Raw genomic sequence first — 15,762 nt, forward strand, 5'->3', positions numbered from 1 at the left:
GTAAAACTTTGCTGTCATCAGCCTGCTTTCTCTGCTGACTTAGCAAGAGGGCTCTTTGGCAGCAAACCCTGGGGTACATCTGAGAGCAGGGGTATCCATTCTACCTAAAATCCAGCAAAGCCAAGGAGTCACATCCCTAGGCAAAATGGGGTGCTCATGGGTCATCTCAGACCTTATGGATGTTCTGGAGATACTAAGTACTGATTTTGGTTTTTTTTTACATGTTGGCACACCATTCAAAACACCTCCTGCCAGGTGGCATAGCTGGCACGGAGACATGGATGCTCAGCTTTGCTTTCCCCTTTGAGGTTTGAGAGACGGCTCCAGTATCTTAATGTTACACAGAGAGCCAGGGATTTATTTTTCCCTTTTATGTAAATATCTTACTCCCCTCACAGACACTGACACACCAGTCAGTGCTGCAGAAACAGGATTACATACTGCAGGTCCCTCATTCCCCCATCTCAGTTGCTTACTTACCAAACAACTCTCATTAATCCTCTTTACTGTGTTTACTTCCCACTTCCCTCCAGTCTTACCGTCTTGCTATTTTTCAGGTGCTTGGAGATGTTAAAAAAAAGCTTAAGAGACAGCCACTTCCAGAGCTGATTAAACTGAATCAAGCTCTGCTGATTGAATCCACACTGATTTACACCAGATGAGGATTTGTTAGGGCTGCTGGCATTCATGGTGCACTTGCCCAAGTCCAGTCCATAAACCATGCAATACTGAAATGATCCAGCTTCCTCCAGCCTGTGCTAGTTTATGAATTGTCCTTGGACCTCTTGCTTTTACTTCTTGGTGAGAGTCTTCCAGGGAAAGAGAAAGAAAGGCATGTTTTCACAGACAGAGACATAGTAGAGAAATACTTGGAGGTATTCCAGATTTTGAACCAGGTATTCATCTGCTCTTGCTATGTGTTACAGAAATTGCTGTTGTCAGAACACTTCCCTTATCCATGAAATGAGCAGCAAAGTCCCACTTCTTACAGTGGGCCTGAGCCCTGGCCAATGAGTGATTAAGCCCGTCCTATAAATGTACAAATGCTACAGACTGATTACTGCTGGCACTAAGTGCCAAACGCTAAATTTTTTCTGATGTGCCATGGAAAAGTTTCTTAAGAGAAAATCCACATTTTTTTAAAAGAGGAAATATCCCTCTGTCATCAAGACCAGAGAAAATAGCTGTTCTCCTACTGCCAAACTGAGGGTGCTATCACCATGCTGCAGCACAACACGATATCACATGCCATCTCCTCTGGAGCTTGATCTATGCAGTAGCACACATCTGTACCTGGCGTGGTGGTCATGCAGTGCCCAACACTGCAGACATCAGCAGCACATATAGGAAATTTAGAGGCTGCTTTAAGAGCCTTCAAAGAACCACCCCATTTGTATCTTTCCAAGAGTTTAACCTGCCTAGCAGTGCTCTGAGTATTAAAGCTGATTGACACATTTCACTATTAGTTCCATCCTGGGCCTGAGACATCAAATCCACCCACTGGAATGGATTTCAGCATTTCTTATGACCATTTCATACTGGGAGAACCTGAATATTTCCAGGGGAGATACAGGGATGGAGGTAGCAGCATGCTGGCTTGGTTCTGGTAGTTATTTTATACAAAGAAGCATCAATTCACTAGTTTGTATTTTATCACAAAAAAGCCTTAGTGCCTAAAATGGATGATACTCTAAAGTTTTAGCTTTTATGAGGGAAAACAAACCATCCAAGGAGAAACAGTTTTTATACAGATTGAAAAAAAATACAGTTTAGTTATGATACTTCGAGGACAGTCACTCCCTCTCTTCCTGCTACAGAAAAGCAGACATGAGAGAGTTTGATTGGGTCTGGCCCTTTGAAACCAGTAAATGAGATTTTAACTTAAGCACAATAGGATTTTTCTTTTTCTTTCTACTGCAAATCTGATTCTTATGAAAGTGAGGGATTAATACAACACAGCCAAGCTCTGTGCAAATAAATCTATGCCTGCACTTTCCTACTAAAACATTTAACTCTTGCTACACCCTACAACTAGATGATTGCTGTGATTTCACTCTTCAGCATCCCTTCAATGCTTACACTGCTAATTAAGCTGAGCTGTATGCTTTAGGCTAAATAGGGTATAGATAGCATCAGGTCAGGCTATAAACATCACTTCATTTGGAAGACTAACAAGCAGAGAAATCGAGTTATTCCAGTTAGGCTTTTGCAACACTCTTCTGTAACACTTACGGATTTTGTCACTGGGAGATATATACCATATATACCATATATGTCTGCTGTAGTAGATACATAGGATCTACTATAGACAGTATACATAGGATATAGAGAGATACATACATAGGATACACCTGTCCATGGGTAAAACTGGTACTATCGTCCGTTCTGAACTCATAGTCAGTATGTACTTGGTATTTTTATTTTGGTTTACCTCTTTTTCAGCTGATGAGCTGGTGAGAATTTTAAAATGTTTTTCCTCTTGCACCAAAAAAAGATATAAGCCATCTGCTGCTGCCAAGCCAGTTTTCATGCTTACTGGCACTTTCAGGTTTTGTCGCACCCCAGGCTCTCATCAGAATGAGGGTTTCCAAATGTGAAGACATGGATCTCATTCCCCTGCTCCCCCAGGAAGTGGTAAAAAAAACTCCTGTCGGAAAATGCTGGAGGGTGACAGTCTCATGCAAGGTTTTAGAGAGTGTATGTTTGGATAATAATTCTTTCCACTTTCACATTTACACTGCTCATCAGAAAGTAGGTGATGAATCTCAGTGACATCCCTGAGATATTGGCAAATGCTTTGATATCCATTTCAGAGAGAGGAAACTGAGCAGGAGAGGGCTTTGAGGGTCAGTTTGTGATGGGCACTGTAAATAGTGCCATCCTCAGCACACTTTGCCACGCTCCTGGTTGCCCTGCCCAGTCATCAGCCACATGACATCAGGGAACTGGGTCTGGGACACCTCTGACACCTGCAGCCATGCCTGACATGATGCAAGAAGGAAAGGATGCTGTTCAGTGGTGAGACACAAGGCTATCCTCACCCAGAGCTAAGAAAGAGCTGGGTCAGGCAAAGGTGGGGTCTTCAGGCTGGGTTCTGATTTCTATATCAAGGTAATCAGCGTGTGCCTTTCCTTGGATGAAGAGGGTTGTGCCATATCAAGGTTACAGCCCAACCTAGATGCAGCTGGAGGATGAGTGGGTGACATTCACATCTAAAGGGGATGGGTATGTTATAAGTAAGCAAACAATGCACTGCCTTGGAGGTGGGAGACAGATTTGTTGGAGACGCAATGACAGAGATCCCAATTCCAGGAGATGTGCAGGAATGAAGGCCCAGGAGGAGGACTGCAGAGGAAAGCTGGTGGGATGGAGGTGTGAGAAAGGATGCGGCAGAGCATGGTTATGGTGCTAGAGGCTGGGAACACACTGGAGGGACTCTCGGCTTCAGCATCACCCAGATTAATCCCCTCACTCTAGCCACCTCTACCTCCCAGCAAAAAATAGCAACGGATTTCTCACACTGGCTGAAGCCAATTCAGCTAAACAATATGGGATAATACTCTGTGTTGAAGGCAGAGATGCTTCTCTTGTGAAGCGTCTTATCTTATTTCCCAGTGTTTATCAATAGGTATCTTTTACAGTGGATCAAGGAACCTGAACTACTGAGGAAATCTGCCAGGCAATTTAGGACGTTCTTTTAATGGAGCTGTTTTAGGAAGGACTCATTGATGAAAAGAAATGCTCTAATTACTCCGTAAAAATATAATTAATAAGATTTTCTTTTATAGCTGTCCATCCCACATCTGAGCAGTTTTCAGCTAAGCATTTGTCAGCAGTATGATTGTCAACAATAAGATCTAAGAAGAATTTTCACTTTTCTCTGAGCCTAATGCCTGTTTGAGCAGCTGACTTATACGTTGCTATTCACACTGTTGACAAATAATGGGTGTTTTATCAAGTATCTGTATTATTCTTCACAGACATGAAGCATAGGACTTTGTTATGTGAATTCCCACAGCCTTTTCAAGGCATCTCTAAATTTGTCTGTTTAAATTTCTTTTCCGTACCTCCCATCTACCAGCATCAGAGCAGATCTGAAGAGCAATTCCTTGCTAGGCACAAGTTGCCCGGGAGAGTTACTGCTCCCATGGGTATATTTTTCAGCCTTGGCAGAAATCGTTCACAATTTGGCACTAGGCAGGCAAATACAATAGCTGTTTTTGAAACAAATACAACTTTCCATGTGGAATTGGATCAATCCCCTATGAACAGCCAGTGGTAGATTAGGACCTACAAGTAAGAAATTTTGCACTCCATTACCAATCCAGTTTGACTCTATTTTCAGTACTCCATAGACAATTGTTAAGAAGTTCAGTAGACAGAGTGAAAACCTTCCAACTCCTCAAAACTAATAAGCATTAATTTTAGCAAAACTAGAATAGCAAAGATACTTATGTAAATTTAATAAGAAATTAGATACAGGCTTTTGTCTTCTTGTCTTTTGTTCGAATTAACCCTTTTTGATGGTCTTGGATATACTATCCTTCAAATCCTGCATAAATTTTCAGACAACCACGAAGCACGTGCAGTGCTCCGCTATTGTGATAATCCTGCTGAGGCTCATCAAAAATCCTGCAGTTGCTTTGCATGCCAATCACATTTTTCATGAAAGGTACTTATTTCCTCTCCCCCCAAAAAACAATCCCAAAGCTGAATAAACATCATTTAATCCAATCTGTGATTCAGTTTCACTGCAGTATCTCACAAGAGTTATGGGTTTTGACTTCTTCCACTCAAAATATGAAATATTATTTAGGTGAAGAAATTACTCCCACTCCCATTTTTCTGTGTAACTGAAGTCAATAATTTCTAACTACCGGAGGGCTATGCAAGCACGTCTATTGCAAAGACAGTGGTAGGGGAGCTGAAATGGTTACTATATGCTGTGTTATACATAGGCTGCACATAGGCTTTTAACTTAAAAGAGACAGGTTTTGAAATGGATTCTGTAGATGATAATCTGAAGCAAGAATAAATTAAAAGTAGAGTATCCAAATGAAAAACTACACAAATTACCCCTAAGTTTGGTTTACAAGAGCTTGCATCAACATGAAATGCTACAATTAGTAATGGGCCTGGGCCAAAAATCTCAAATACCATGTGTAAATTTTGAATACTACCAGAACTGGACAGGACAGTGTTTCCTGCCTCCACACTTGGCCAAGCCAAAGCTATCGACATTCTCCAGCAACTTGCAGCAATTTGACTTTGGGGAGTTCATATTAATCTGAACATTGTGGCCCTTTCCCATTCCTAGTTTTTCTCCTCCTCATGCGAATGACTGTGCATTAAACCTCATCCTTTACACAGGCAGGATATGGTACATACAGTGACTTTCCAATGAAAACACATGGTTACTACAGGATGCATTTAGCCTTTAGAATGCCTTTAAACAAAACAAGGTGTCAGCCAAGTCTTGGGTCAGCCTTTGTGGGCTTGCATTGCCCTAAGCACAGTAAAAGCATCTGGAGTCTTACCTTTTTATGGCTTTGTAGCAAATGATGACAACTACGAAGAGGAACACTAGTGTGGCGCAGCATACTGCAATGATAATAACCAGGCCTGGCCACCAAGTCTCTTCAGTGGGGCAAAAGGTAGACTTGGGAGCTGTAAAAAGAGTGTGGAAAAATACATGAGTACTCCCAAATAAGCGGTGTATAATCAGATATGCTTCAGTCACCCATGCAATAGCATGATGCCAGGGCCGCAGATACATACAAAGAGGATATTTCACATTTAGGACCCATTTTTTCCCAAGCAATCAACTAGTTCAGTACTAGATATTTCTTATCATGGTCCCCAGATGACCAAGTTCTTTGTGTCAGTGCTGTTCACATGCTCAGCATGAAGGAGAAAGGTTCAACTCTGCTACCTGTGGGAAACCTCTCCTCCCTCTGCATTTGCCATCTCCTGCTGCATCAGATTTAGTTTTAGAGAGAGATGTTTGGCTGATAAGAGAAGGCTTTCAAACCCCATTAGGTGAGGTTTACTGGGGAGCTGCAGCAGTTCCTACCAATCAGTACTGCAGCTGCCAGCATTGCAAACTTGGTGCAAGGAAGAGGGATTTGTTTTAAAAGAACAGGAATTTTATTACATTTATTAACTGCTTTTAGAGGACTGTAGTTGACAAGATTCCTTCCCGTTACATTGTCTTTGCATTGTAGGTCCAACAGTTAAGAAATGTCAGCATTAAGAAATGTTAACCTGTGAAAATACAAGCAATTACATTTTTCTTATTCAGTTTAGGGCTAGAATTGTCTATTAAGTACTACTCAAAACAAGCAATATTGTGCATCAAAAGTAATACTGGTGGCATGTAGTTCAAATCTTTTCCTTCAGGGACATATTCCTTTTCCCATGCTTTGAGGGGACACATTTCCTGAAGGATGGTGAGCAACAGACAATGGCATGAGCACTACCAGTGTATTACAGAGGGAGAAGAGACCCTTAACTTAGTGTACGCAACCACATAAACTCCATGAGAATTTGGGTCACCCTAAATGAAGTTTGATAATGAATTAGTCAGTGGGACTGTCTAAATCTATATTTTCAGTTAAGTAGGGGAGAGAATTAAATATAGCAGAAGGTTGGTTTTTTTTATTTGTTTTGTTTTGAGTCTAATTATTTAATCTGATATATCCTAAATTCTGAACTTCCTGTTATAAAGGTCACAAATAGGTGCAGAAATTAAAATACGTCATCACACCTGCATCATTTATTGTGAGCTGACATCTCCTGTGCCTCCTGCGTTTGATTAGGAAAAGATGTAAACATACTCTTAGGTTTAACACTCCTTAGGTAAAATCCTGAAGTACGCAATTACTGAGATATTTTTGTCCCAACTGCATGATCTATAGAAGAATTGGCAACATTCAACCAGAGAAATACACAGTAGCACCTTAGAAAAAGACTAGATGAAGAACTATAAGAAGCAATCAAAATAACAAAGCCAACAGCTTGATAATTTATAGGCAGTTCAGCATTCGGTGCCGTGTAAGAGGCCATATCTTTCTCACATCCATCAGCATTCAACATATGCTATCACTCGGATCATACTTATCTAGCAAATATTGCCTTCAATTTCTTGTACATATATTGACTGCGAGGATGGTGGGTTTTGTGTTGGTTTGTTTTTTTCTTTGTTTGTTTGGTTTTTTTTGGTTTTGATTTGGTGGTTTTTTTTTTTCCTATGGGAGAGAAAAATAAAGCTGAAAACTTAAGTGATTTGAAAAACTAATAGCTCCTGACTCCTCTTTTGGCAATGTATCTACTCACAGACTATCTCAGCAACTGAATGTCTACTTTATTATGTCAGCTGCAGAGGTCAGTTTTCAATAGGTGATGGAACTATTTCTTGTGTTGTGGTAAAGCTAATTTTAAAAATATTTTTAATATTCTCTGAAAGTTTTCAATATTGTTATTTTCTAAGATTCCGGAACAGAGGGCATTTCAAAGATGACAAAATGTTTGCATGAAGGAGCAGGCAGTCTCAGGGCCAACCTCACCCTCCTGGGGTTGCCCTGACAGACACAAAAGGTTGCAGTGAAATTAGGAGAAACATATGTATCAGAAGATGCCATTTAAAATTAGACAAGATCATAAAAAATAGTGCAAGTCTGGCCATCCTTATCTTGTCCTTGTTCTTCCTCCAAGATGGGTTCAATCAAACTATTCGTAAAGCAAACCAAGATGGTGAGACAGGGTTGCTCCTTGGCACAACACATGAGATGACTGACAAATGGCAGAGACAGGTAGAAAAAAAGGCTTGTCACATGCCTGTGCACCACATACTCCTTGATGGTTTATCACAGTATTTTTACATGGAGAATAAACAGATACATGTAGGACTGAATAGTTAATATGATTCCTGACAACCTATATGTAGTTATTAATGACAGGAAAATAAGAATTGCTGATGTGGAGGTGACCCCTAATCTACCTGGCTCAGTTCCCTTCCCCACTGGTCCAGACCAGGCACTCAGAAAGAAGCCGCTTTAAAATACTGCTTTAAAAACTATTTTCTATTTCTACACTTTATTATTGCAGTGCTAGGTAATCTTGTTTTCCTTAGAAATGTCCTCTTTTTTTCCAAGAAGCTCCTGGTTGCATGCTATTTTCTGCTTTCCAAGTATGCATTCACATAGCCTTCATTACCATGGCATTTCTATGACCTTAATGCATTTCTCCTCACAATTATCCTCTGAGGAAAAGCAGAACTGCTTTTCATCCCTTTGTGCTGATGGAAAGCCCAAGCCTGGCCCACATGGATGTCTCCAAGTGCCTGCCACGCTGTGTGCCTATGAACAGCAGCTGGGAAAGTCAGCCAAGAGGGGAACTTCCTGAAGAGCCAGCGAGGTGCATGGGAAGTGCCATGTCCTCAGAGGGGTGCCTCTCAGAGAGTCTTGCACCGAGCTCTTGATGCTAGGGAGGAACTGATGTCTCCGTCCCCCTAGGATGGGTCCCATGGCTCTGCTCCCTGGGGCAGCCCAGGGCTGGGGACGCTCTCCATCCTCCTGTGCCTGGGTCCCAGCCACCAGTTCATCACCCACAGTGTAGAAAAAACAGGTTACACAAGAGAGGGGCTAAGCCCACATATGACATGCCTTTCATGATCAGAAATTATCCTGGGGTAAGGACACCCATAGCCCTTGCTTGCAACTGTGCCACTTTGCATGGAGTAGCACTGGATTTCTTTGGCACTCTGTGGAAGAGGGAAGACATGGGCCTCAAACCCTGCTCTGATATCGAAATTATTATAGTAAACACTGAGCAGAAGATGTCCCACACTACCTATAACAACGGCAGCGTCCAGTTGTTTCACTGTCTTGCAAAAGCTTTGATGAAACGCATGAAAACACTTCAATTCTCATGGTTGCCTCCTTTTTTGTACCACCTCTTTCAAATCCATTATAAACCCCCAAAAGGCATATGCTTTCACAACTGAATCCAAATCCTTTTTTTCAGAATCCCTTCCCTTGTTGCATAAAGAAACAAGCCACATACTGCTCTCATTCACAGCAGTCCGTTTGGGGAGTGGAGGATGTCTCAGCACAGGGAGTCCCTTTGTCATTACCACGGTACTACTGAGGGCTGGCTAGCCGGGCCATGGTGTTTGCTCCCTCAGCACCCATCACCGGTCTCAGGTGAGCAGCTTCAGCTGCTCAGAGCATCATTGCCTCCTGTTTGACTCATTCCTGGCTGCTCTTCACTGGTCTCAAAATCAGCTGAATGGAGAAGGTGATTTTCAGAGTGTAACACAACGCCATGAAAATGTGCTTTTTCTCCTAAGCCCTGAAGTGTTGTTCTGCACATTGAATATACCGTTGGGTGGGAAGTGGTAGGGAAGTGATGACATTTTAAAGAAGATAAGCAAAGTAAGCTAAGCAATCACAGCCTGCCGTCTTGACAGAAATCCTGCCAAAATAATGAAAATCTCATTCAATTAATAAAACATTAAAATAAATAATTGATGCTAAACAGCATAGGTTTAGGAAAACACATCTTGTCAAACTAACTAGATATTTTCTGAGGAGATTACTGGTTTGGTAAATAGATGTATTAGTGTTGGTGTGATAACTTTAGACTTTGATATGACACTCAATCCCACATGATGTTGGGGTTATGAAACTATAAAGCTACAGAGTAAGTGTGGCACACATAAGTTGAGTTAAAAGCCAGAGAACCAGTATGTCTCAAAATCTAAGTATAAATGGAAAGTCACTGCTGAGAGAATGTGTTTTTTAACAGTGACTCCTCCCTTCCCCCCAAAATACAATGAATAAACAGACCAACTCCAGACACACAGTGGGTGGCTGGATCCAATTTACTGAAAACAAATTCATGAAAAAGTACTTTTAGAGCAAAGGCGTCCTGCAAACTATTTAAGCACCACAAAAATGTCTCACAGTTGCTTTCTTTGACTAAATTTGTTTTGAAGGCTCAGCATAAAGGCACAGCTCCAGTTCTAATGTTAGTAGGTATCTGTACACACATGGGTCTTGTCAGAAATGTGCATACCAGGAAAGATTAGCTCAGCTACCGAGGGTTTCCCTCAATGTCCAGGGACAAAAATAGAGGTTGTGTCACTGGAAAGGAAGTTTCCTTAAAATCACAAAGAAGTCTCTGATTTCTTTTTAGCAAATCTCAGAGCGGGTCACTCTCAAAATTGCCCTGAGCTACTAAAAAGAAAAAACAGTGATAAAGCTGTTTTAATCTTCTGGATGAAGCATTAAATGGTTCTGTGTATGCTATAAAAGTGACACATACTTGTACTGCCTGTTACAGAATATAGAAACAGGACTTGGAATGATTGGATATGCCCGCAGGTTATCTTTAGTGGTCATGGCTGTACTTTACAAAGATAAGATTTTGGAAATCTAGTACTCCTGTTATTTATTTTGAGTAGGGTTACCACTCCATTGCAGTATGGGTTGTAGGCTGATTCCTCTTCACATGGGCATGCTGGGACATTGGAAAGTAACACCACCAAGTCTGTCAGGAGAGGGTAAGTGCTCCATCATGGGGCTTACGCTGAGTTGGTGCCTCTGCGTAGCCCTCAGCAGTGATGCTGAGGTAGGGAGCCTGCATCAGGGCATCTCTTTCCACTGGCTCTCACCCATCAGTCATCCAAACAAAGTGAAGCAAAGCAAAACAAAACAAAATAAAACACAACACAGGGCTGAGCCAGAAAATAGCTAAGGGAGGCAGTGACCCGTGCTCCCATGTGCAGTCCCAGGGGAGATGTCTCTGGCCAAGGTCTGAGCGTGTCAATCTGCCCATAGGCTCAGTCCCAAGAAGCTGCTGAGTGTGTGCTGATGAGATGTGCGCGCTGATGTGATGTGGAAGGGTGACAGTGATCCCCCCTCACTTCTCTACAACAACAGTAAGTTCATGCCTAAAAAAGGAAGAGCACTTTCAAGATAAATCAAAAGTGATTATTTTTTTCCTCCTGCTTTTATTCCTGTTCTTGCAGAAAGGTCAAGAGTGCTGGTATAATCATCTTTATGAGACATCTGCCCATTTTTAATATTGTATACTCACAACAGGCTAAACCCTGCCATCTCTGTGCCTGCAGCATTCTTCCTGCTATTGTAGGGCTGCCTGAATCAGCCCTGCACTTTTAATTAGCATGCAAGGAAGCGAGATTGGATTTTATTTTGAAGGCAGGCTCATATTCTAAGGGCCTCAAGTGTTTTATCAGTCTTGGTTGGAACTTAAAAGGAATTGGAGATGCAGGCAGTGTGTTTCTAGCAGCCACTATGTATGTCACATATTTTAGAGACCTGCTGATCTGCTGGCTAAGGCAGGGTTTGGGGTTCTAGTCTCATCTTCACTCTTATTTGCCTTATTATTTTGATATATTAATGTAATTTGCACATTGGCATCTCCATTTGTAAGACAGAGAGAAGCCATTGGTTCCTACAGCCATTATCACACTGGGATGCAGGAACAATCCCAGAACACGTGGAGAGGTTTAGATGTGATTTCAGATGTCAAGGTGTGTGAAAAGACTCCTAGGACCCTCCATGCCCATTTAAACACAGACAGGGGTTTTGAATCTGTTGCAGCTTGGGTCTTTTCACATCAAGGTGTCTCATCCAAACCCCTGTGGAATAGAGAAGTTCAGTGAGTCCCCTGATTAATGAGAAAGAACTTTGGTTACATACACACAGACACCAAGGCTCAGACACCTGCTCTATAAGCATTGTGTTGTGTAAAAGATGAAATGTGAGGAGAGTCTCCATCACAAAACCACATCTTTTCTGAGAAAGCTGATTTCAGTGCTGAGCCTAAGGTCTCTTGTCTACCTTCACATAAGGCCCTTCAATCCACATAGCAGTGTAAATCGACCCCAAAGTGAGCGCTGATTAACTTAACTGTACATCAGAATGAAGCCTTCGGCAGCTAATAAAAACGGCCAAGAGCTTAAGTGATGTAAACTAGAAGATGTCCCTATTCATTGCTGGGGGGTTAGACTAGATGACCTTTAAAGATCCCTTCCAACTCCAGTTACTCTATGATTCTCTGAACCTGGCAGAAGTCCACCCAGCTGAGAGACTGGTGCCAGCTGAGGACCTTGTCCCAGCACCTGCATGATGATGCTCATAAGCGCTGCTCTGAATTTTGCTGAAGGTCATGAGTCCCCAGAGCCCTGGAGGCTGTGGGCTCTCTGGGCACAGGTTTTCTTACCTAACCCGGGGCGATGTGGAAAGATCTGTGAGTCAGTGTCAGCTCAAGTGTCCCCTCTTCATTTGCTCTATTTCATCATGCAGGAACTGCTACAGATATGTTTAAATAATCCAGGTGATAGGAAAACGCTGTGTGTACCCAGGGCTGGTAACAGTAGAGAGGCAGCCAGCATGGGAAAAACAATCCTTCAAAAGGGCCTTCTAATGAAGTTTGTGGTACTGCTAGACTTTGACACATATATAGATCTTCAGCTGTTATTCTAAAAGGCATTTCAGGAATAGGCAAGGTATGTGTCCCCTTCGAACCATACGCATTGACACTCCTGGATTTGAGGGGGAAACTTCCTGGGAGGCTGGGGAAGAAGAAGCTGAAGCGGAGATGGTGGGCCTTAGTGCCTCATCCTGAGGCAGAAGCCATGCATGCATGCCATGCAGTGGCTCCTCTGCTCGCCCTAGCCTCACCCCTGCCCCAATGCACAGGCCCTGGGGCTTGTGCGTGGCCAGGGGGAAACCTGAGCTCATGTTCACATTGCAACCACAGCTGCACGCAGAAGGCAGCGCTCAGGCTGGTGATCATGTACAAAGACGGGCTCACAGAGGAATGATTGCCACTGACAGATGAAGAGGCTTGTCTGACTGTGTCAGGTTTCTGCATGCTGTGAAAGGAATTCCCTGGTGTTTGTATATATATACACATACACACACAATATAAATGCATATGTATTATGTATATGCATTATTATGTATATACATACATGCATACACATACATGTATGTGTAGGAACACACATATGTAAGTAGAAAGGAGATATATATATGTATATTTAATGCACGCTTATAAAGAGGTATACATATGCATCCATATACATGAAACTGCTGCTAGTAGTTTTGTTAAATGTGTTTGCATGCTGAGTGGCTCATCAGGATTAATTAATAAGTGTTGGTGAAGTATGTGAGAAACTCTACCAACTCCTTTTTTTTCTTCTCCCTCTTCTCTGCACTTGAGATTTCTTATATTGGCTGAACACGTAAAGGCAAACATTCCCATCTGGGGCACCTCTGATTGTGTCTGAAAATATTAATTTTGAAGATATAGGAGCTCTAAGATATGAATGGATGCACTTCGCTGTCTCCCTGGCAGGACCAAAAATCACCTCATCAACCTCCCTTCACAGTTGTTGCCTGCAGACAACACACCCAGCCACGCTTCATCTGCTGGAGGGGAAATGCAGGAGCACATCATATCAAATGCCAAAGGCAATGCTGGTACCAACAGGAGCCCCAGGGGCTGGGTCAGCACAGGTCCCTGACTGGCCAGACATGGCCTCAGAGGCAGCATGCAAGAGGCCATAATCATCCTCTGTGGTGCCTCCAGACTGCACAGCACATGCAGAGCAAAGACTGTGAGCAGACTCAGGGAGGGGAAGGTAGAGGCATTCCCAGATTTCAGCTGTGGCGGATCCAAGACATGAGGAGTCCGAGCAGGTCCAGCCTCAACCACATGAGCTGGTGGCAGCATCAGGCACCATTGCCAGTGGCACATACACACAATTGAACCATGAAGGAAGATAAACTGGATTTGGCTACAACTGCAATAGAGCAACTTCTTTGCCCCATGGTAAGCCATAGTCATAACCAAACCCATCTAGCTGCTGGCTGGAGGGCTTTGGGCAGAGAGTGCCATCCTCCTGGCATCCCAATGGCAGCTACAGTCTTGGCCCCCTGGGATATATGAAATGACATAGAGGAGATACTGGGAGAAGACCACCTTAGAGGAGCAAGACAGTGTCACATACACTGCCATATGCTTGCACATATTTTCTCAGAGAAGTTGTGGATGCCTCATCCTTGGAAGCATTCAAGGGTAGGTTGGAAGGGGCTTTGAGCAACCTCATTTAGTGACAGATGTCCCTGCCCATGGCAGGGGTTGGACTAGGTGAGCTTTAAATGTCCCTTCTGACCCAAACCATTCTGTGAGTCTATGATGTTTAAATGTCTGGCATGGGGGTGCTTTGGCATTGCAGCTGCTGGGCACGAGGGTTGGTATGTGGCTCCAGCCCTACTGCTGCTTTGCCCTTGTGTCCCACTAAGAAGCAGAAACAAAGCAAGCTCCAAAGGAGAGCTCCAAATACTAAAGCAGTGTCAAGTGGGTTAAATCCAGCAAGTACTATAAGTTATGAGGTTCCCACAGCACCATGGCTTCCCAAGGCTGTTCTGCTCAAAGTGGTCGACACACTGTTACCTGTTTAGAGAGTTGGGGGGTGGAAAAGGGTGCAGGATGAGCAGCACAGAAAGCCAGGTCTATTAACAGCCATCATTAACACGAGGGACTGGGCCAATGCAGCAGGAAGGTATAAAGCAGGAGTGAATAACAGCTTCAATAACAGATGAAGTCCACTTGGGGCAAATTCATCTCCAGTAAATCCGAACACGGTGGAAAGGATTTGGATTATCACAGTCCTCAAAGAACAGTGACCCAGAAAGCTGCTCTGCTGGACCTGTTTCCTGAGATCCTGCCGCAGAGAAGAGGCACAGGAGGAAGACGATACACAGAGAGGAAAGACCAAAGAACTGTTTTAGACCAGCAATATCCTATCCCACTACCCTCCCCTCTGGAGCATGGCTGTAACTGTACAGGATGTGCAACAGACTGGTTTAAAGAAAATAAGAATCACCACATTTTGGAGCAAATCTTGATCCAGAAGAAGAAGCTATCTTGGCTTTGCTTTTTTTACTTCCTTATAGATCTGTGCCTTTCCTGTTCCTTGTAAACTCAGGGCCATTTCCAGAGCGCAGTTAGCTAGTCGGGTAAACAACTACTACCAGGCAATAGTAGCTCAGCAGAAAGCCTGTCCTGATTTACTGCCTCCCCAGAGTAGCTGGGTTAAATAATACTGGTGGAAATTAGCTATTCCTGTAGCAGATGATACTTCTGCTTATCACATTGTGTTGCAGACAAGTTTATATCACGCAGCTGCTCCGTGCATATGTTCCTACTACACTTTTAAGGGGGATACTGCAATCACTACGCAGTGGGAACTTCTGCTATAATAAAAACATGTGTGGGATGATGCTGGAGAAATTCCCTCCCCTGCAGCTTTTACACTGTAGACGCTGTTATTCTACACTCTTGGTTTCCCCATCTCCTTAGTTTTCTCCCCCTTTCTAAAAATACTTCCCTCTGAAACAAGAAACATGCTCAGTTTCATGCTTAGTTTTGGAGACTGGAGTTTGCAGGAGGTAGAGGAGACAGGCAGTTCTGCAGGAGTTTTCTGAAGGTCACAGGGCATACAGGAGTTCACAGCTCATTGCAAAATATAGGACTGGAACTGCTGATGAAAAAACCTGAGTGTGGATACAGCCAGAGGAAAAAAGAGGATCCGGGTGGGAGAGTTTTTAAGCGTGGTGCTTAAGATCTAAGCTTTAGAGGTTATTGAATCTGCACATATTTAGGTTTGGGTTTTGCAGTGGATTTCACTAAAGTCCCACGTTGCTGTGTTGTCTTGGTAGATCT

At 43.0% G+C, this 15,762-nt stretch overlaps 1 protein-coding gene across 2 annotated transcripts in view; it reads right to left on the reverse strand.

Annotated features, from left to right (window-relative positions):
- Positions 1–15,762, reverse strand: part of PRIMA1 (proline rich membrane anchor 1) — a 55,004-nt gene that overhangs the window by 19,090 nt on the left and 20,152 nt on the right. For both annotated transcript variants that reach the window (XM_075103795.1, XM_075103796.1), the window contains exon 3: positions 5,538–5,667. In XM_075103795.1, the coding sequence (XP_074959896.1) occupies positions 5,538–5,667 (130 nt within the window). The remainder of the gene's footprint in view (positions 1–5,537; positions 5,668–15,762) is intronic.

The sequence above is a fragment of the Phalacrocorax aristotelis genome, chromosome 9, assembly GCF_949628215.1.
Source record: "Phalacrocorax aristotelis chromosome 9, bGulAri2.1, whole genome shotgun sequence".
NCBI classification, from domain to species: domain Eukaryota; kingdom Metazoa; phylum Chordata; class Aves; order Suliformes; family Phalacrocoracidae; genus Phalacrocorax; species Phalacrocorax aristotelis.